Here is a 22,814-nt window from a genome sequence, read left to right as displayed (position 1 = left end):
GGGAATGCTTTGTTGTTGCTAAGCAGCCATCTGATGCAACTCAAAGCCCCAGCAACAGCTGAAGAATGAGATCAGGGGTTGCTTAGAAACCACAATGTGCTCTCCACAATAAGTAGCTAGCATTCACTGTCAGCCAGCCACGAGCAAGCTGCTGCTGCTACCATCGTTGTCATGTACACATACTTAAGCTAGAAAGGAGCTCAAGAGAAACTCCTCTATACTCATCATCTATTTGGCGTTGCCGCTGTCATAAGTAGGCCAGTGTTGGTCTACAAGAAGAATGCAGCTTTGGTTTTTACCTCTCATCTTCCCTCTTCTCCCACAAATGAAGCCTTTAGTACCACATCCTTCAAACACATGCTGGTTTTTCCAATGCCCACTTTAAATTCCAAGCTACCTCTGTTAAGCTATAATTCCTTGCAGAAACAACCAAAGCACAAGCTGCCAAAAATCACCTGTGCACTACAAAAAACAAAAAGAACACAAATTATTATATCTTATTGTGATTTGTTCCCATCAATAGCTAAATGGTATTATATTCTGCTTGCATTGGAAGACTTGGCTTTCTATAGGCCTTGCAATGACTGTGAAATGAAATCTGGCAAGTTAAGAAGCACAACAGTTAAGAAAAGAAGAGCCCATCGATTTATTCTCTAAATGTTTCAGCTCCCAACAGAGGATCCTGTTTAGGATTACTGCTTGCTTTGAACATTATCAATCTTTTGACCTTGAAAATAGGAACATATATCAGGAAGCTCAGGTATCAGATACATGATATATTAATCGTTCTGTTCTCAAGCACATCTCAAGAGGGAGAGGAGGAGAGAAGCAGAACGCACATGCACAGAGTTGGGTATAAAATCGTTTGCCCTGCACCTTTTCCTTTAGATATGGAAAAACACCAAGATAGGACTTGATTTAGGGAATTACATCAATACAATGGGCAATAAATCCAGAGCTGCTGAATATTTTGTGCACAAGTTTTCCCCTTTTAAAAAGCCTCCTCATGACAGCTAATACACTCCCACACAGATGAATAATCAGTGACAATATTCCAAAAGAATCTGCATTAACAGTCAATTCTAAACATGTTTACTTGCAAGTTCAGTTGGAATTCCTATGCTTAGGAAGCTTTTAAAAAGTGTGTTGTTGGCAATGCTGATGTATAAAAAGCAGAGTTCTAGCAATGAAATGCATTAGCTAATACACAGATAAAGACCAACTCCTGCTGGTGAATACTCAAGGTTAAAGGATCACTGCTTCAGGCAGAAAGTCAATTACAACAACAAAGCGACATAAGGAGTTCACAAAAAGTATGCTTATAACTAATAATTGCAAATAAAGTAGGCCTAGATGGAACCAACGCCGCTCTTATACCCCGGTTTTCCATTCAGATTTAATGAGGGATATTTAGACTTGAGAACTGGTCTGTATTAGAGACAAGGAACTGCTAACTTTAGTGAAGATATCCCTTGTACCAAAGCAATCACTATAATCTTTAAAGAAACCAAGGACTAAGCAGGGATTTAGCAAGGTTAGTAATTAAGCATCCTAAAGTAGCAGCAAACCTTGTTCCACATCTGCCTGTTCTGTACTTCCAGAGCAGAAAGCTCTGCCTCCCATGACAACAGCAGCACCTTAACAAGCACTGACTGCAGTTCACAGGAGCAGAGAGACTAAAACCAAAATCATAATGTTTCTTGGCAGGCAAGAGCAACATTAAGATGTGAACTCTTACTTCATACTGAAATTGTTTACCATCCATACAGAAAAGGAAAGCCTTGTCACTTCCTGCATGTATTATTTATACAATCCATGTGCATTGTGGGGTGGGCAGTTGTACATTGTGATCCTCAGGTTAAGTGAAAAACCCTGTCAATTCCTAGCAGCAGCACAATCAGGGTGATCATGTTGCCACCCCTCTCCTCCCCTACCAGCACTTACAGTGTCCCAAACTCTCCCTGAGAGTTTGAGGACCGCTGCAGTACAGTACAAGACCAAATACCATTAAAAGTCATTAAAAGTATGGCAGGGCAGATTTCATTTGGAGCTTAACCAATAGTGAAGAAGGTTTTCACTATTGAAGAAGGGACACAGGTCTGGGAAGGATCTTTAAAAAGGGAAAAAGGGGGGACCCGGGAAACTATAGGCTGGTCAGCCTAACATCCATACCGGGTAAGATGGTGGAATGCCTCATCAAAGATAGGATCTCAAAACACATAGACGAACAGGCCTTGCTGAGGGAGAGTCAGCATGGCTTCTGTAAGGGTAAGTCTTGCCTCACAAACCTTATAGAATTCTTTGAAAAGGTCAACAGGCATGTGGATGTGGGAGAACCCATGGACATTATATATCTGGACTTTCAGAAGGCGTTCAACACGGTCCCTCACCAAAGGCTACTGAAAAAACTCCACAGTCAGGGAATTAGAGGACAGGTCCTCTCATGGATTGAGAACTGGTTGGAGGCCAGGAAGCAGAGAGTGGGTGTCAATGGGCAATTTTCACAATGGAGAGAGGTGAAAAGCGGTGTGCTCCAAGGATCTGTCCTGGGACCGGTGCTTTTCAACCTCTTCATAAATGACCTGGAGACAGGGTTGAGCAGTGAGGTGGCTAAGTTTGCAGACGACACCAAACTTTTCCGAGTGGTGAAGACCAGAAGTGATTGTGAGGAACTCCAGAAGGATCTCTCCAGACTGGCAGAATGGGCAGCAAAATGGCAGATGCGCTTCAATGTCAGTAAGTGTAAAGTCATGCACATTGGGGCAAAAAATCAAAACTTTAGATATAGGCTGATGGGTTCTGAGCTGTCTGTGACAGATCAGGAGAGAGATCTTGGGGTGGTGGTGGACAGGTCGATGAAAGTGTCGACCCAATGTGCGGCGGCAGTGAAGAAGGCCAATTCTATGCTTGGGATCATTAGGAAGGGTATTGAGAACAAAACGGCTAATATTATAATGCCATTGTACAAATCTATGGTAAGGCCACACCTGGAGTATTGTGTCCAGTTCTGGTCGCCACATCTCAAAAAAGACATAGTGGAAATGGAAAAGGTGCAAAAGAGAGCGACTAAGATGATTACGGGGCTGGGGCACCTTCCTTATGAGGAAAGGCTACGGCGTTTGGGCCTCTTCAGCCTAGAAAAGAGACGCCTGAGGGGGGACATGATTGAGACATACAAAATTATGCAGGGAATGGACAGAGTGGATAGGGAGATGCTCTTTACACTCTCACATAATACCAGAACCAGGGGACATCCACTAAAATTGAGTGTTGGGCGGGTTAGGACAGACAAAAGAAAATATTTCTTTACTCAGCGTGTGGTCGGTCTGTGGAACTCCTTGCCACAGGATGTGGTGCTGGTGTCTAGCCTAGACGCCTTTAAAAGGGAATTGGACAAGTTTTTGGAGGAAAAATCCATTATGGGGTACAAGCCATGATGTGTATGTGCAACCTCCTGATTTTAGAAATGGGTTATGTCAGAATGCCAGATGCAAGGGAGGGCACCAGGATGAGGTCTCTTGTTATCTGGTGTGCTCCCTGGGGCATTTGGTGGGCCGCTGTGAGATACAGGAAGCTGGACTAGATGGGCCTATGGCCTGATCCAGTGAGGCTGTTCTTATGTTCTTAAGGACACTCCAGAATTTGGGCGTCATAGAGAAGGCCCCCTTTCTGATAACCATCCAATAAATTAACAAAAGTGGAGATGCCCTAGCAAGAAGATTTCGGCTTGCAAGAAGGCTCACCTGGGAGTACAGCAGGGGGTTGCATTCTCTGAAATCTTCGAGTATATAAAAACGCATAAATTAAAACTATTTTACCCCTAAGTACCAATGTAAATGGTGTGGATTAGAGGAAAAGTTATTCAACACTTACTCTGGCAGCTGGTGACTTCTGCTTGCCTAAGAGGGCATAGGGGGAAGGTTAAGGAGTGAGGCTACTGGGAGAGGAAATGGCTAATGATGCCAATGGCTAAGAAAGGAATGAAAACAAAGATGCTGGTAAGAAAACTGAGAAAGAAGTAAGCAGAAGCACTGTGAACACTTTCCCCCCTCTATTTTTTAATGTGTTGACTTTAGAAATACCCTCTCCCTTCAGCAGGAAGCTGCCAGCATCTTATGAGGTTACTCATTAGCAGCTAATTGGCAGCCCGATCCTGAACCTGGTGGCAAGGCCCTGTGCCGCCAAGAACAGTCGCAAACGTGCCGTAAGGCACGTTTGTGGGGCTTACCGCCAAGCTAACACCAGTGACACTGGATGACACCACCGAGCTGCAGAATGGTGAACAGGGGTAGGTACGGCGGCATTCCGGGGAGGGGGGAGGCCAGCGTGACGTGGAGAGGGGGCAGGGAGGCCGGCGTGCTGGGGTCGGGTAGGAGGAGGATCCACGGAGCTCCACTCTGCAGGATCCTAGGCGGTCATGAAGGCTGCATGCCTTACATGAGTGCCTTTACATTAGCGGCGAAAAAGGTTGCCGCTAAAGAGAGTAGTCACATTTCGGGTCTGCCTCCCTTACCCGGGGGAAGGGGACGAACGTCCCATACTCCCGAGGTGCCTCCCACGGTAGTGTGGGAGGTGCTGGATTCGGCAGCAGCCCTTGCGGTGCCACGAAGCTGGGGCTCCCCGGGCAGCTCAGGATTGGGCTGCCCGTTAGGACTGGGCTCTAAGCTAATTAATTGTATTGCAAAGCTGGCAACTGCCACAAAATGTCTTTGTGTCTTCACAAGGAAATGAATGGCCGCATTCTTTCAAAATAGCCTCTGTAAATTAGACGTCCGGTATTAATATGCAAGCCATGCTGTTTCAAAAATGTGTAAATCAGGACCATAGTAAAGCAAGAGGTGCCTATATGTGATGCTTAAGATACCAGAGTTCCAGCCAAGCTTAAAAGGCGAAGACCAGCATTCTGAATTAAGCCTGTATACAAAGTTGGGAGCCAGTGAATCTTTTTTAAAACTGTCCTTAATTGTTTTATGTCGTCAGTCTCGGTTAACTTTCTGGACTCCAAATTTTGCAGCTGTTGTAGTAGTTGTAGTTTTGGTATGTGTTTCACAAGTAGGCCCACATAAAAAGTTATATAATCTAGGTAATACTAAAGCAGTGGTTCTCAAACTTTTAGCACCAGGACTCACTTTTAGAATGAGAATTTGTCAGGTCCCACCAGAAGTGATGTCCTGATCAGAAGTAACATAATCAAGCAGGAAAATTTTTTAACAATCCTAGACTGCAATCCTACCCACACGTACCCAGGAGTAAGCCTCACTGACTATCATTGTTAAAAGCATACTCAGAGTAGCCTGTTAAAAGTAGCATTTCCCCAAATGCAGTCACATACCCATGGTAGCATCAAGTTTGATATATTAAAAATAAAATATTGAAATGAATGGGGACCAACATGAAAATGGCTCACAAACCAAGTGGTGGGTCCCAACCCACATTTTGAGAAACACTGCACTAAAGCATAGATAGTTTTGGAAACACAATGGAGCTAGTGTACCAGCTGAAAGAAATTATTGAGAGCTGGAGATCACATGAGGGAGTTAACATGGTGGGCTGAACTTTCCTGCTTGAGAAAGCACCAGGAGACTTAAACTGGCTGCTGTTGACAGCTTGCAGCCGAGGACTTCCCTAGATCAAAGGGATAACAAGAGACTATCTACAATTCTCATGGGACGGTAAGGAATGAAATGTTGGGAATGTGCACAGCAGGCGAGGTGACGAGGAGATGTGTTTGGAAGAACTTTATTTCAAAACCATAGAGTGGAAGAACTTTTATTTCAAAACCATAGAGTGTGCAACCATAGAGTTCTTGAATTGTTTGAAGTGACATCTGCTGGTGAAAACTGGATCGAAGAGCCAATATTATGGAGCAAGCAAAAGAACAAATGAAACAGCCAAGATTACTAATACGTACAGACTCTAAAGTGAGAACTTAATATGGAATTTCTGGGATACCTGTTTCAGCAGTTTCAGCTTAAAACTGAATTAAAAATAGACTCAGTTGAACAAGAGCTTAAAGTCCTAAAATCTGAATTGAGACACGATATAGCTCAGCAGGAAGAATCTGTCAAACATATTAAACAAGAGACACAGGAGATACAGAACAGAGTCAATATCACTGATTGTAGAATGGAAGTCTTGAGTTCAGAACAAGAGAAAACATTGGATATGATATCTTTGATGGAACAAGCAAATAAAGAAAAAACATTGAGACTAAGCACCATACCAAAGAATTTTGGAGAAGTTGGAGAACATTTGAGACAATGAATGGTACAGGTCCTAGCTCGGTATTTACAAACAGATGAACAAATCATTGACTCAGAAGTTGAACATGTTTATAGACAACAAAAAAACTACTGGCTTGATATGGTTCAAAAGGCAAGAGACTTTATGCAGAAATTTAACGAACAGGAAGATTTAGGAGGACAACAGGGAAGATTAGAAGATATACAACAGGATCAATGTCAGGAGGAAGAAGTTTTGATGGATAATGGATAAGCTTACAATTGTTATTAAAGACAAGTCAGTAAAAATTTTTATGGATAATTGGAAACCATTCATGGGCTTACGGTGCACCGAGGGGAAAATGGGCTAAATAAACTATGGATTTGATGAGTAGATAGGGGAGTTAATTTTCATGTTTCTCATTTTTCTTTTTGTGTGGATAATGTAATTTTTAGTTAGTTTAAGCTGTTTAAGATCTGATAATTTTTTTGTATGATTTTGTAGTAGAATAAAGAAATATAGTTTGATATAATGGGCCAAGTAATCTATGGATTTGATGAGTAGATAGGGGATTTAACTTTTATGGTTTTTTCATTTTTGTGTGTTGAAAATGTATTTTTAATAAGTGTATATTGTTTAAGAATTGATAACTAATTTTTTTGTATGATTTTATAGTTGAACAAAGAAATGTAGTTTGAGATTTCCGCATTTGCCATACAATCTGTAATATCTTTATTTAAAAAAAAATTTCTGTTTGCATTTGTTTTTAATGTTTTAGTATAATAAAAACAGATTAAAAAAGAAAAGTATTGAGAGCTATAGGTGACACTTTATTTATTGACAGTATTTTTAACCTGCCTTTCTCCTCGAGGGGACCCATCTTGGGTTGGGACCCAAGGAGACCTACTTGTACATCTAGCACCAACATAGGATCTAATAAAAACACTCTCAAGCTGCAAAGCTGATCCTTAAGGCAGACTGCAACCCCATCCAAGCAAGCCGAGACCAGCAACACCTCTGTTTTAATGAGCTTGCATCCAGACCATTGCTGAGTCCAGGCACCTGTTCAAGGTGACCACAACTTTATCTAAGTCTGCTGTAAAGTACGGGGAGAGAGAGAGAGAGAGAGAGAGAGAGCACTGAATGTTAGCCACGTATTTCTAGAATCTAAGAGAAGTATGCATGGGTGAGGGAATCTCTCATATTGCACTGAGCTATATGCAGGTGGAAGCAGTAGGGGAGTCTTCTACTGCTTCTGACTGAGCCATTGTCCAGTGAGTAATAAATGAGGAGAAAGGATCATCATCAATCCAGGTGACAAGGGGAGGGGGTGAGAAATCACCAGGGTGAAGCCATCCAGTGGGAGGAACATAGTCTTCACAGGGCATTAGGACAATAAACACTGCCCCACTGTTGGATACTGGTCGTGTCTACAGAGACAAGAAAATCTGCAAGCACTGAATTAGATGCTATGATGCTGGCTGCATGTGCACATATGACCAGACCAAGAAAGACCAGGTCTTAAAAGAAAATGGAGGAACAGGGACATTCTCGAGATTGTTTCTAAAAGCACTGTGAATGGTATGCCTCGAAGAAGAATCTCTGGAGCTGCAGGGTAAGCTAGAGAGGAGGAACCTGTGGAACAGGAGAGAGTGCAGGTGTCGATTCACCCCTTTCTTCAAGCTGAGGCTTTGGTTCTAGGACTGTTTGGTTCTATGAACCTACAGTGGTGCACTAAATGCAGCCCTAAATTACTCCTTCACCCTTCCTCTCCCACATCCTATGGAGGGTTGGGAGAGAAGATGGATTGGCAGCAACCACAAAATAATGGCTAGCCGCTGAGTCAAGCCAAAATGTGTAAATTCCCGGTAAAAAAAATGAAGCCATTGAGGCCTCCATTAAACCACCTACTAGGAAAACAGGGTGAAGCTTGAATGTTTGAAGAAAGGCTTTGTTGAACAAATGGATCTTAAGGACTGGCATAAGATTCTTCCTTGTGTTGCCTGACTGTCTCACACTGTGTTCTGTGGGAGGAAAGTAGACTGCGACTCCTCCCAATCACAGCACAACTCCTCTTGGAAACTGCGATAGTGATTAGTACTTGCATAGGGATGAGCTGCAGCCTGGGCTCCTCATATGTGGCTTTTCTGACATTACCTTTGAGGTATAGAAGCTGTTTCCCATGATACAATATAATGTGAAAACAGGTCCTTATAGAGAAAATGGATTGATGTGACAAATGTGGGGCAAGAAGGGTTAAGACTGTCTCACTTGCAGGTTTAAGAAGCACCATGGGAAAGGCATAAGGAGGAGTAGGGAAGGAGAGACACAGCCAAGGGCAAAGAGGATTAAGGTCTAGAAACTGTTGCTTTTGTGGAGATTGACAGGAAGTCATTTCACAGAGACTTGAGAAAGGTGATCATAGTGATGGGAAAAGAAGTTCTATCGGGGGAGTTCCCAACAGACTGCAGTGCAATGATACAGCAGAAAGGAAAAGCATCAAATAAGAAAGTTCAGACAAGAGTTTAGACATGACCAGTGTGCTGACAAGGAGCGAGAAACAAATTGGCTGAATGAAACGTACCTTCTTATTATAGAACACTTTTTTCTGGCTGATAGCCAAGATACAATCTCACTGGATGATGCCCATCTCAGATTCACCAGCATCTGCTGTCCAAGGAGCTACAAAAGCCCTGTTCCTCAGCTTTTAGAACTAAAATTTGAACTTTGCTTCTTGGACTCAGCTTACATTAAGAACAAATTTATATGGCTTTTGGACTCAATAAAAATGCACCCATTTCCCAAGCGTTTGAGCGTGGTAATATATTGAGAAAAGCAAGACTGCATATGCAACATATTCCCCTTACAGCATATTGTGCAACTTTGCTATGATTGCAATCTGCTCTTTCCTGGTTTCTGGAATCAAAGCTGCACTAGTCTGCTGGTCTAGGTGTGTGGGCAGGATTGGTCCATCCTCCTCCTAATTAGACTTATTAAAGAAAGAAATGTCCTCAAGAGAGATACTTACCTCATACTCACACAATGCTGGAAATGCACATTCGTGCAATAAAAAAGCAAGAGAAAAACAAAAATGTGGATTGGGCAAAAGAGAGCAAACAAACATGACTGGATCTGTCCACACAGATCCCCTTGACAGCAACAGTCCTCATGCACTACTTTGAGTATTTAAAGGTGTTCACATTCATGATTTCGTTGTCTTAAAAATGAGCTTGTTGAGGTAGATCATTATTATTACTCTCACACTGCAAAGGGGGCGGGGGTGACAGACAGATAAACAGACAGAACTGTGAGAAGCTTAATCCTACCAAGTGAGTTCAAAGATGAGGTCTGAACTAGGAACCAGCAGAGATTTAAGGATTAATGTTTGCACACATGTTCTTCACACTGAAAGTAGGAAATGATTTGGAACTTTTTCAGTCCACTGTATTTTAAACATAATTCAGAAGCCACTCCAGTTCCCAGTGGTGCACAGATCAAGGATGGTGTGGCCAACTGGGAGTCCCTTTACTCACATGCAATATACAAAACAGTTTTATCTGACACCCACCGGCCACACCAAACTACATAAGCATGACACATATGCTCATACATTACGAAAATTACTTTTGAGAAGTATTGCGCCTCTTTTTGGATTATGCATGCAACATTCCAGCACCTACACTGCATAATATGCAACCTTACTGATGTGACACTGCATTTATTACAAAGTCAGGCCACCCACGAAGGATCAAAATTCAGTGATAAACATTTCTCTTCTCTGCACCATTGTCCAGAGAATAAAGTGACTCCTAAAAATGCGGAAGTGGTCAATGGAGCTACAAAGAACAGATAGTCATTAAACTCTCAAAGCTGGGAATACAAGAGCAAATGCAAATTGTTTGCTCAAATATAATTAAGCTCCCTGAAGAGAAATCTTTGTAAGATCATTTCTTTTTACACACATTCCATCTTATGGGAATACAAACAGTCATGGTACTACTTATGTTCCCAACACAGTGCTCTATGCAGTGTAGAGGTGTCCTCTTGCAAGACACATATTTTAGTGTTCCATACAATATATTGTGACTTGACTAGCAATGCTCTACAAGCGTCTAGTATGCCTAAGAACAAAAGGCATCCTCTGGTGTTGATCACAACCTAAAATTTATTTTAATGTAAGTCACAGTGTCATTTAAGAACTGTTCATCCCAATATGGCTTTTCAGTCTTAGGTGATTTGCCATACATTGACCAGAAGCCAATAAATTCCAGTGCAAAACATTTGCCTTGACTACATGCGAGTGTATTGAAACGGGGGAAGGAAGGTTATGAGCATCCCTATTTTCAATAAGCTTGCATATTGTCAAGAAGAGGATCAGTAAATACATTTTCTCATTCCTAACATTCAAGTACTAAATCACTGCTGTCAAAAGGGATATATTTCTCCCTACGCCACAATTAGAAAAAAAGATTGTTTTTGCCATTGTTTGTTCAGAACAGACTTGTTCACCCTGCTCCTCTGATTTTGTCTTAACATGCAGACAGAATTATCTGTGAACATTTCACAAAAGTTATATTATTAAAACTGTTTAAGCAACTATCAAGTTGAACTCGTTGAGCCAAGGTACACAAAGTCATGGACAACCTCCAGTTCATGCTCAGAGATTGTAATGCAGGGAGGTGAGTCCACATCCTGAACCATGACCTGTGTTTTCTTCAGGCTGATTGTCAGTCCAAAATCTTGGCAGGCCTTGCTAAAACGATCCATGAGCTGCTGGAGATCTTTGGCAGAGTGGGTAGTGACAGCTGCATCGTCGGCAAAGAGGAAGTCACGCAGACATTTCAGCTGGACTCTGGATTTTGCTCTCAGTCTGGAGAGGTTGAAGAGCTTTCCGTCTGATCTGGTCCGGAGATAGATGCCTTCTGTTGCAGTTCCAAAGGCCTGCTTCAGCAGGACAGCGAAGAAAATCCCAAACAAGGTTGGTGCAAGAACACAGCCCTGCTTCACTCCGCTTCGGATGTCAAAAGGGTCTGATGTGGAGCCATCGAAGACAACAGTGCCCTTCATGTCCTTGTGGAAAGATCTGATGATGCTGAGGAGCCTGGGTGGACATCCAATCTTGGGGAGAATCTTGAAGAGGCCGTCTCTGCTGACCAGGTCGAAAGCCTTTGTGAGATCTATGAAGGCTATAAAGAGTGGCTGTCGTTGTTCCCTGCATTTCTCCTGCAGTTGTCTAAGGGAGAATACCATATCAGTGGTGGACTTTGTGTACCTTGGCTCAACGATCTCCGACACTCATTCTCTCGATACCGAGCTAAACAAGCGCATCGGTAAAGCAGCTACCACGTTTTCCAGACTCACAAAGAGAGTCTGGTCCAACAAGAAGCTGACGGAACATACCAAGATCCAGGTCTACAGAGCTTGCGTCCTGAGTACACTTCTGTACTGCAGCGAGTCATGGACTCTTCGCTCACAACAGGAGAGGAAACTGAACGCTTTCCACATGCGCTGCCTCCGACGCATCCTCGGCATCACCTGGCAGGACAAAGTTCCAAACAACACAGTCCTGGAACGTGCTGGAATCCCTAGCATGTATGCACTGCTGAAACAGAGACGCCTGCGTTGGCTTGGTCATGTCGTGAGAATGGATGATGGCCGGATCCCAAAGGATCTCCTCTATGGAGAACTCGTGCAAGGAAAGCGCCCTACAGGCAGACCACAGCTGCGATACAAGGACATCTGCAAGAGGGATCTGAAGGCCTTAGGGATGGACCTCAACAAGTGGGAAACCCTGGCCTCTGAGCGGCCCGCTTGGAGGCAGGCTGTGCAGCATGGCCTTTCCCAGTTTGAAGAGACACTTTGCCAACAGTCTGAGGCTAAGAGGCAAAGAAGGAAGGCCCATAGTCAGGGAGACAGACCAGGGACAGACTGCACTTGCTCCCGGTGTGGAAGGGATTGTCACTCCCGGATTGGCCTTTTCAGCCACACTAGACGCTGTGCCAGAACCACCATTCAGAGCGCGATACCATAGTCTTTCGAGACTGAAGGTTGCCAATACAATACAGAAGTTGAACTCTGAGCATAAATATTCTTAAAATGACAGATCAATGCAGGTGTGTCATACAAATTCAATGTACACATGTAAAAATAAAATTTATCAAGAACTATGACCCTGACAAAAGCATTATTACTCTTCGTGCCTCTGAAGAAACACACCTCGCAAGTCCTACTCTAAAAAAAAAAAGAGAGAATGAACTAATACGTACAATACTGTTTTGTGAAGCAATTTAACAAAATAACAGTTTATCTCAAACTGTGGGTCAGGACCCACTAGGTGGGTCGCAAGCCAATTTCAGGTGGGTCCCCATTCAGTTCAATATTTTATTTTTAATATATTTGACTTGATGCTACCATGGGATGTGACTGCATTTGGGAAAATGTTACAGACCTGTACTTTCAACAAGTTACTATGTATATTAACAATGATAGTAAATGGGACTTACTCCTGAGTAAGTGTGGGTAGGATTGCAATTTAGGATTGTAAAATTATTCTGCTTGATGATGTCACTTCCAGTCATGACATCACTTCCAGCACGTCCTGAGATATTGTCATTCTAAAAAGTGGGTCCTAGTGCTAAATGTGTGAGAACAACCGTTTTAGAAGTTTAAGTGCATCCTAATTGAAATCTAAGAGACTTTGTAGGAATGTCAATACAGGCCCCAATCCTATTCCCCAGCATCCTGTGCAATGCAGCTGTGCTGCCAGAATGTGCACTGCATGTTGTGGTGGGAGGCAACCAAACAGTCTGGGAGAAGTAAGTAATGATATTTTTACTTACTTCTTTGTAGGTTGCCTGACCATTAACAGATCTCCATATACCAGCTTTTTTGCTGGCATAAAGTCCAAGGAGAGGCAGGGGGCATGTCAAACTGGGAATATGATCTCTATGTCTGCTGCTGCCGCCACCAAGGTCCATTCCCTCTTTGTCCCTCCCAACTCCATGCCCAAACAGCCCTTTTACTTGCATGCATAGACCCCCCAGGGAGAGTACCATGGGGATTGCTTCCCCCCTCTTGCACACCATCCCACCTACCTCACTGCAGGGACATATGAAGCTGCCTTCTATAGAGTAAGATCATTGGTCCATCTAGCTCAATACTTCTAAACTGACTGGATGTGGGTCTCCAGTTTTCCAAACAGGGTTCTTTCCAGCCCTACCTGGAGTAGCCAGGACCAAACACTGAACCTTATGCAGTGCAAAGGTATAATGGTACAAAGGCACCATTGTTCTAGGGAACAAGCAACACATACGACCACATTCACAAATGAGAAACATGGAAAAGGAGCACAAAGCTGATAAAAGACAAACCCAAAATCAAATGTGATAAGCATACTGGCTGGGCACACCCTTGCAGGTCATAGGCCCTGCAAAAACTGCAGCTGCTTTAAACAGTGGATCACTTGGTTCCTACAAGACAGAATTTGACATATTTTTCAATCTGTCCACATTAATTAGAATAGGAAGCTCAAGACACAAAGTTGATGCTTATTACAAAAACTGGTGCCTCTTCCCACTGCTAACTCTGGGTTTTTACTACATTTTCTTTTATCCTAAAAACTATTTTTTCTCTATCTCCCATTGCATTTGATGAACAAATTGAGGTGAAAATTTAAAATAATTTATTTGCTGCTCAGGCACGTCCTTTGCTGGTTTCACTCTCACTTCTAGCTTACGGGAACAGGTTAAGAAAAACAGATCTGAGTTGAAGCAGCAAATAGCACAAGTCACCTTGGACTTCTATGTAGCTTTCATCAAACATGTTCTGTGGTTTCCTTTATTAATTAGACTGTTAAAACCAAGGAGCATGATCCAGGCAAAGCTAAGTACTTCTAAGAACCATTGACAGTAATGAATTTGGAAGTGCTTACTTTGTGTTACGTCACACAGAAAAAGTTAATCCCAAAAAACCCTAAGGTTGCAATCCTCACCACACTTTCCTGAGAGTGAGGCCCGTTGAACAAAATAGGACTTACTTCTGAGTAGACCTGGTTAGGATTGTGCCCTAAAATGAATAAAGCAGATTCTGTATAAATCCAAGTTCCAATTTTTTGTACAATAAAAAGCTGTAAGCAACTATATGAGGCAAACTGGCAAGTTACGTAGGATGAAAACACTTGGCAAGGGAAAGGTAAATGTGTTGCACACCACGGCCTTGAGGAAGCCCTGCTTAGCACTGATTATCAGAACAGTCTACCTTTAACTGCTAGGATAAAGTCATTTCTACTTAGACCAAGTGCTTTTTTCTCGTCTTGTACAAAGAACAGAAGCCAACCAACCACCTTTATGACCTTGTTAAAGTATCTGCTCTATGCACCATTCCATTATGTAAGGGAGAAGAAGGAAAGACAAAAGAAGTTTCTGTGTCTTCCAGAAGTCAGGCTTGATCCAATTTTCCAAGCATTAGAGGCAAAGCAATCTGCTTCCTTCTCATGCCTATTGGATTATAGGGGTAAAGAAGGGCATGCACATCATGCGAGAAAAAAGAATGAATAGGATTGTGCAAGTGGAATAGCCATGATTCTGCATAAAACAGCATACTGTAATCAGGCATCTCCTTAATACTTCAACTAGATTTTCTCAAATATCCTGAAAAAAATTGTTTTTAAATGGATATACAGTGTATATATGAAAAAAGATGATGCCTGAACAATATTTAGCCTGCAGTCACAAAAGCAGATGTTTGACATCAGCGAACTATTCTTATAATTTAGGTTCTTCAACTTTCATTCTTTAAGAAAGTAGAACAATTCTGACTTGAATGGTTGCTGATTCAAAAGACAAAAAAAGTGCATAAAAACTGATAGTATATAATGATACTTTGTTGTTAGGCATATAAGAACTAAGGGCCCAATTCTATCCAACTTTCCAGCACAGGTGCAACCTCAATGCAGCCCCGAGGTAAGGGAACAAATGTACGCATACCTTGAGGAAGCCTTTGTGACTGCCTCCCCAGCACAAGATGCAGTGCCATATCCCATTGGCACAGCAGCACCAGCCCTGCAGATTGGATAGGATTGGGCTCTAAGTCCCCTACGTATGGTGAGGCTAGGTTCAGAGGTCTGTTTGTAACCTGAAACCAACATGGGTCAGAACAGCCACTTTTTGCTGACCCAGCACTATCTCACCTGCACAGAAGTGCCAGCAAAAGATGTACTGAGCTAGCTCTAATGCACCCACACACCCATTCATGAGCTGATGAGATGAGGAGCATGATACATCTTATGTATGTACATGCTATTATGTAATATAGTCGGAGTATTTGATATACCTAAACCTTATGGACCAAATCTAAGATGCCTTGCACAAGCAGAAAGCATTTCTACTCACATAAGGCAGGGCCCTCCATTTCTGACAATTCCTCCTATCCGTGGCAGGCTCTGCACCACATCCCAAGGACAAAGGAAGGACTTCTTCACACAATGCATAATTAATCTCTGGAATTCGCTACAATGTGGTGATGGCTACCAAATTACATGGTTTTAAAAGAGGCTCAGACAAATGCACGAAGATCTATCAATCACTACTATAGTTATGATAGTTGTGTGCGATTTCCAGGTTCACCGTCTGTGTGCCTCTGAATATCAGTTGGAGGGAAGCAATGGTAGGAGGGAGGAGGCTACATCTCTTGTTTATGCACATCCTATTGGCATCTGGTTGGCCACTGGGAGAAGCAGGATGCTTGATTAAATAGGCCTTTGGTCTGAGCTAGCAGGGCTGCTCTTATGTTTAGGAGAGTCCCAACCCTCAGGGCAGGTTTCTTTTGGGAGGGGGGGAAATATAGGACAATGCGTCAGGTAAGGAGAACAAGATGAATACTGGATCCTCCATCTTACATGAATGCAAATGTTTCCACTTCCACAAAGACAGATTTGAATCCAAACTTTAGACCACTGGAACCTAGCAGTATAAAATGGAGTGCTCCACTAATATCCTCTGCTATTCTCAACTGCATCTGAAGTAGGCAGAACATGAAATTGCTAGGATACTAGGCTAGCAAACTGCTGGCATGATTCAGCAAAGGTGTTCTTATGAGTTTTGGAAGGCAATGAAAACATAGCATATATGCTTTCAAATATCATTATTTCTAAGCATCACCTGTCACTGAGAGCCTGACTCATTTTCTTTAAGCATTAGGGACTAACAACAGAAGAGCTTTCAGTTATACCAGTAGGCTGGAACACTCAATGAATGAAAATTTTATTGTTATCTTTCCAGAAATGCTAGAATTTCCCCCCAAAATCTGAAATCCCACAGAAGGTACAGGGTCATATAGCTAGAAGTATGTTTTTTTCAGTTCTGTTGGCAATCTTCAGTCTCGAAAGACTATGGTATCGCACTCTGAATGGTGGTTCTGGCACAGCGTCTAGTGTGGCTGAAAAGGCCGATTCAGGAGTGACAATCCCTTCCACACTGGGAGCAAGTGTTGTGTGTCCCTGGTCTGTCTCCCTGGCTATGGGCCTTCCTTCTTTGCCTCTTTGCCTCAGTCTGTTGTCCAAGTGTCTCTTCAAACTGGGAAAGGCCATGCTGCACAGCCTGCCTCCAAGCAGAACGCTCAGAGGCCAAGGTTTCCCATCTGTTGAGGTTCATTCCTAAAGCTTTCAGATCTCTCCTGCAGATATCCTTGTGGTGCAGCTCTGGTCTACCCGTAGGGTGCTTTCCCTGCACGAGTTCTCCATAGAGGAGACCCTTTGGGATCCGACCATCGCCCATTCTCACGACATGACCAAGCCAACGCAGGAGTCTCTGTTTCAGCAGTGTATACACGCTGGGGATTCCAGCTCGTTCCAGGACTGTGTTTGGAACTTTGTCCTGCCAGGTGATGCCGAGGATGCGTCAGAGGCAGCGCATGTGGCAAGCATCCAGCTTCTTCTCCTGTTGTGAGCGAAGAGTCCATGACTTGCTGCAGTACAGAAGTGTACTCAGGACAAGCTCTGTAGACCTGGATCTTGGTATGTTCCATCAGCTTCTTGTTGGACAAGACTCTCTTTGCGAGTCTGGAAAACCTGATAGCTGCTTTGCCGATGCGTCTGTTTAGCTCGGTATCGAGAGAAAGAGTGTTGGAGATCGTTGAGCCAAGGTACACAAAGTCATGGACAACCTCCAGTTCATGCTCAGAGATTGTAATGCAGGGAGGTGAGTCCACATCCTGAACCACGACCTGTGTTTTCTTCAGGCTGATTGTCAGTCCAAAGTCTTGGCAGGCCTTGCTAAAACAGTTCATGAGCTGCTGGAGATCAGACATTTCAGCTGGACTTTGGACTTTGCTCTCAGTCTGGAGAGGTTGAAGAGCTTTCCGTCTGATCTGGTCTGGAGATAGATGCCTTCTGTTGCAGTTCCAAAGGCCTGCTTCAGCAGCACAGCAAAGAAAATCCCAAACAAGGTCAGCATGAGAACACAGCCCTGCTTCACTCTGCTTTGGATGTCAAAGGGGTCTGATGTTGAGCCATCAAAGACTGCAGTGCCCTTCATGTCCTCATGGAAAGACCTGATGATGCTGAGGAGCCTGGGTGGACATCCGATCTTGGGGAGAATCTTGAAGAGGCCTTCCTTGCTGACCAGGTCGAAAGCCTTTGTGAGATCTATGAAGGCTATAAAGAGTGGCTGTTGTTCTCCGCATTCCTCCTGCAGCTGTCTGAGGGAGAATACCATTTCGGTGGTGGACCTGTTGGCTCGGAATCCGCACTGCGATTCTGGATAGACGCTCTCTGCAAGTACCTGGAGCCTCTTCAGTGCAACTCAGGCAAACAGCTTTCCTACAACGCTAAGGAGAGAGATGCCGCAGTAGTTATTGCAGTCACCCCTGTCGCCTTTGTTCTTGTACAGCATGACAATGTTTGCATCCCTCATGTCCTATGGTACTCCACCTTCTCTCCAGCAGAGGATTTCATGCAGCTCAGTGGCGATGATCTCTTTGCAGCACTTTCGGACTTCAGCAGGGATGCTGTCTTTCCCAGGTGCCTTGCCAGAGGCAAGGGAGTCCAGGGCCACATGAAGTTCTGCTAGGGTTGGTTCACTGTCAAGCTCCTCCAACACAGGCAGGCACTTGATGTTGTTCAGTGCTTCCTCGGTTACTGCATTTTCTTGGGAATATAGCTCAGAGTAGTGCTGCACCCAGCGTCCCATCTGCCGCGCCCGGTCCTGGATGACCTTGCCTGTGGCAGAGGGGCAATTTTCTTCTGTGTTGGACCTAGGGCCTGCTTGATACCATCATACATCCCCTTGATATTGCCCGTGTCAGCTGCTATCTGTATCTGGGAACAGAGTTGGAGCCAGTAGTCATTAGCACATCTCCTGGCAGTCTGCTGGACTTTGCTGCGAGCAGCTTGGAGGACCTGCAGGTTGCACTCACTGGGACAGGCTTTGTATGCTGCTAGAGCTCTCCTCTTTTCCTCAATGACTGGTGTCAACTTCTCAGAGTGGGCTTCAAACCAGTCTGCCGTCTTGGTGGTCTTCTTGCCGAATATGGACAATGTGGTGTTGTAAATGGCATTCTTGAAAGGTTCCCATCTGTTGGATGCATCTGCATCGGCCGGGCCTGGAAGAGATTCCTCAGCGCTTGTGCAAATTCCTCCACTTTTCCCTGATCCTGGACCTTGCTGGTGTCAATGCGACGTCTTCCTTCCTATTTCGTGTGATACAGTCGCTTAGTTAGCAGTTTCACTCTGCTGCACACCAGGGAGTGGTCAGTGTCGCAGGCAGCACCCTGATAACTGCGTGTGATCTTGATGCTGGGAAGGCTGGAGCGTCTGGTGAAAATCAGTTTTTTTCCAGTTATAATAATTTTTCAGTTATAATAAAATAAAAACATATTAACACCACTTTCTGCAATTCTCATTTTTGTAAAAAAAAATCTGCAAAAAAAGCATTTCTCCATATTTGTTACTGTAGACTGCTTGGGCTGGACTTCCAGCCTTCTTCCAAACTGCTTCCAGCTGCTTGGGCTGGTTGCATGGGTAATGACTGTGGTTGCATTTGCTAACACTACACCACTTATATCATCTGCCTAATACACTTTTAAAGCGCTTATAATTTACAATTATAGTGTATAAAGCCTTTGGAATAAAACACAAAACACCACTTTCTGCATTTTTCCTCCTTGGGAATAAAACAAAAACAATAAAATAAAAATATTTGCGAAAAAAACTGCAAAAAAATAAAAACACTGAAGAACACTTCTACATATAGCATTTAAGAAGAGACATCTCTAGCATAATCCCCTCCCGGCCATCTGAAAATCACATTGTACTCATTCCAATGAATTAAAAAAAAAATAGATGCAACTCTCAGTTCAAAATTCATCTAGAAATCAGAACTCCAGAAATCTAATGATATAATTAGACTGGACAAAACTAAACAGAAGGGGAAAACACCACCAATGAAAAGGTGGAAAAGGTCAAGGCTGTTTTGGAAGTGTCTGTTTTAAAAAGGAATGTATTGCTATCTTACCCTTTCAAAATACCATTTGCCTTCATATGCAATTTTATATTTGACAACTCTTCAATCTATGAGTAACTTCAATTTTAGCTGCTGTTAATACTCTAGATTCCATAACTAATTCCATAACTTTTTTCCTTTAAAAGAGCATCTATATATCCCAACACATTTATTAATGGATTTATGTCCCACTAATTACAAGTTCACAGTAATAGAGAAATGGCAAAGTCTCATATTCTCACTGCTTGAATCCCATCATGAGCAAGCACCCCTCTTTCCGAGGAAACCCCCTTTTCCCCTAAATGACAGTGCTCTGTGAATAATTAAGCTGATCTAAGAATCAGTCGCATTCTTCATTCTGTTCAGAACCTTAGGTCATGTAGGACATATAGTATTCCCCTCTCAAATATATATTGTGAGTTCCATGACTGTGTGGTTTTCCCAGAGAACAGCAGCTTTGGTTGAAACCTTTCTGGATTCCTGCTGGGTATAGCTCTCACACAGTCATCTGATCCAGTTTGCTCACTTGATTTGGGAGTGGAAAATCTGAATGGATGTTTATTTCAAACCAGCCTATTGGAGTCTGGAAGACTAGTCCTCAAATGGGATAAAAAGAGCAGTATATTGGAAGGTGTATGTTGTGCCTTGTGGGATGCAATATGCAAGTTATGATGCTGTCCAGCTGGGATATACATAACTCCTAAGATGATCTTTCACTCCACTGCCAAGAGAATGCTGATTGTAAATGGATTTCTTTCAGTTAGGGAAAGTTCTAATTAATTTTTTTTTATTTAAAATGTTGCCTCTCAAACTCAAGTATAGAATTTGACTTTTTTGCCACTTGTCACAAATAAATCCAATAAATCTTTTCCTTTGATCTGACTAAAACAAACCTGCTTAGTACTTCAACTCAGCCTGCCCCCCACCTCTGAAGCATTGCTCAGTTTTATACTACTTAGTGAAGATGCAAGTGTGCTGGGTGATTGTATTGGGAAGTGGTGGTGAGAAAAGGAAAGCAAGGATGTCCCTCAAGATGCTCCCTACTCCTTCTCTGGCAACTCAGCAGAAGGGCTATCAGTTGATAGACAGCCCCAGCTGGGTGAGGGGTGGTAATGTAACCCTGACCTCTGTCACTGACCAAATGTCACTGGTGGCAGTTGGAATCTACTTCACATGCATGGCAGTTGCATGTGTTACTTTGGTGTGATTTCAGGGGCAGAGAAGGACTGATTTCCAGAGGGGAAAGTGATCCTTCTCAGTGCTATCCTGGAGATTGCCAGAAATCTCAACAGGGAACTGCAGCTACATAACTAGACCTTTGTGTGAACACAAGATAAGATGGGAACACATTTACCAGTTCCATAGCACACCAACCATCTTCTCAAGTGAACTACAGTTACTTTAACAATTTGTTAAGAACTTTATGAATGTATAAAGTTTTGCAACATCTGAGTGATGCATCATGCCATCTGCTATTACTGTGCAGGACATGATGTGCTATGGCATCAATAAACATGTTGTCAACTCAAGTTTACACAAAGGAAGCTTGTCCAAGCCACGCAGCTGAAGTTTACACCAATGCAGGACATTAAACACACAGTATCATGCAACAATAAGATTCATTCTAAATTATACGTGATAATTCCTTACCAATATGATCTGAAGAACCATATGTGAAAATTAAAACAACCGAACTGTGAAACCTTAACATAACCGTAAGGGGCTCCATAAACTGCCCATATTTGTGTCTTTGGGTTACACGGCAAACAGCCATCAGTCAGGAAAACCACGTCAATTCTTAAAATCGGATTTGCAAGCAATCACTATCAATAGATCCTAAAGCTGGACTTTAGCACTGTGCTCTCCATGGGTATTGGAATTGCGGAAGGTCTATTTAGGAGGTAGGATGTGGTGTCAGCAGTGACCCCTTTAAGGGTAAAGGCCTGGGCATTCAGCAGGGAGTGTACTGCACAGCTGCAGCCACGTGAAGGTAATAGGGCCCTCAGGTAAAAAAGCACCTGATAAAGGGAGAGTTTAGTGTGGGTATCAGTAGGAGGAAAGCTTGAGGAAGGACAGACTGGATTAATGGACTGAGAAATTAATGGCTGATGGACTTCTGAGGACAACTGGAACTATGGAACTGCTGATGGTCTTTAGAGCAGACTAATGGACCTTGGAGACTGCTGGAGCAGAGACTGCTGGAGACACTGGAGTTTGGTGTGTGGCTTCCATGCCCAAGACCTGCTGAGGACCAAGGGGCTGCTGTAGTGGCGGGAGGCTGCTGGCAGGAGAGAGGACCTCTGCAGATTGAACAGCTGAGCTACCCCGCTAGTGGGGTCCAGTAGGACTGCAAGGCAGAACTAGAGTCAATGTTAGGTAAAAAAAGGGGAGCTAATTGGCTGCAAGTGGGCATAATTCTCCAGGTGGAGCTTGGACTGGGAATCTGGCAAGACACCATATCAGCACCATTTTTCCAAGTTTGGCACCAATGAAATTATATATTCAGCAATTGTTCTTTATAAACCAGCAGAATAAAGACAGGTATTATTACAGGTTGAGCCTCATTATTCAGATGGGTTCCGTTCCAAGCACTCAGGTGGATGGCAAAAAACGCACTACAGCAAATCAATTTAAAAAGCATAGTTTCTTTGCTCCTGTGATTTAAAAACAGCCTTGCTGACCTTTGTGATGTAAGATAAGAGACATTAAGAAGACAATCTATCAATCAGTCCTCCTCCAAGGGCTTTACTCAGCCCCTCCCTTCACCAATGCAAAGTGATCACCTTTCTTTCAAGTGCTCAGGGAGGAAGGGAGGGGTCACCTGGAGAGAGAAGGATTGATCAGCCAGCTGCCCCCCCCTCTCATTAAGGAGGCTAATGTTAAAGGACTGTTCAGTTTTTTAAACTGATTTTAAAGGGATGCATTTTTCCCCTTCTCCAGGGATCAGCACATTCCTTCTTATTTGCAATGCCCATTCATGCTGAGTCAAATCCATGTATAAAAAATCCCTGTATAACAAGGCTGGACCTGTACTATAGTAGACCAAAGCAAGCATTGACAGCAAAACGGGAAGCAACCACTAAATACTAAGCTAAA

The 22,814-nt window shown here is 43.2% G+C and overlaps 1 protein-coding gene across 2 annotated transcripts in view; it reads right to left on the bottom strand.

Annotated features, from left to right (window-relative positions):
- MAPKAPK3 (MAPK activated protein kinase 3) overlaps nucleotides 1-22,814 on the bottom strand; it is an 83,947-nt gene that overhangs the window by 31,941 nt on the left and 29,192 nt on the right. Inside the window, exon 1 of one of the 2 annotated variants that reach the window (XM_066614713.1) lies at nucleotides 1,569-1,616. The exons of the other annotated variant lie outside the window; for it this stretch is intronic. Within the exon in view, the coding sequence (XP_066470810.1) occupies nucleotides 1,569-1,580 (12 nt within the window). The 5' untranslated portion in view covers nucleotides 1,581-1,616. Of the gene's footprint in view, nucleotides 1-1,568; nucleotides 1,617-22,814 lie in introns of those variants that run through there. 2 annotated transcript variants of the gene reach the window in all.

The sequence above is a fragment of the Tiliqua scincoides genome, chromosome 2 (genome assembly GCF_035046505.1).
Source record: "Tiliqua scincoides isolate rTilSci1 chromosome 2, rTilSci1.hap2, whole genome shotgun sequence".
Classification (NCBI taxonomy): Eukaryota; Metazoa; Chordata; class Lepidosauria; order Squamata; family Scincidae; genus Tiliqua; species Tiliqua scincoides.
This window is presented reverse-complemented; position numbering and strand designations above follow the sequence as displayed.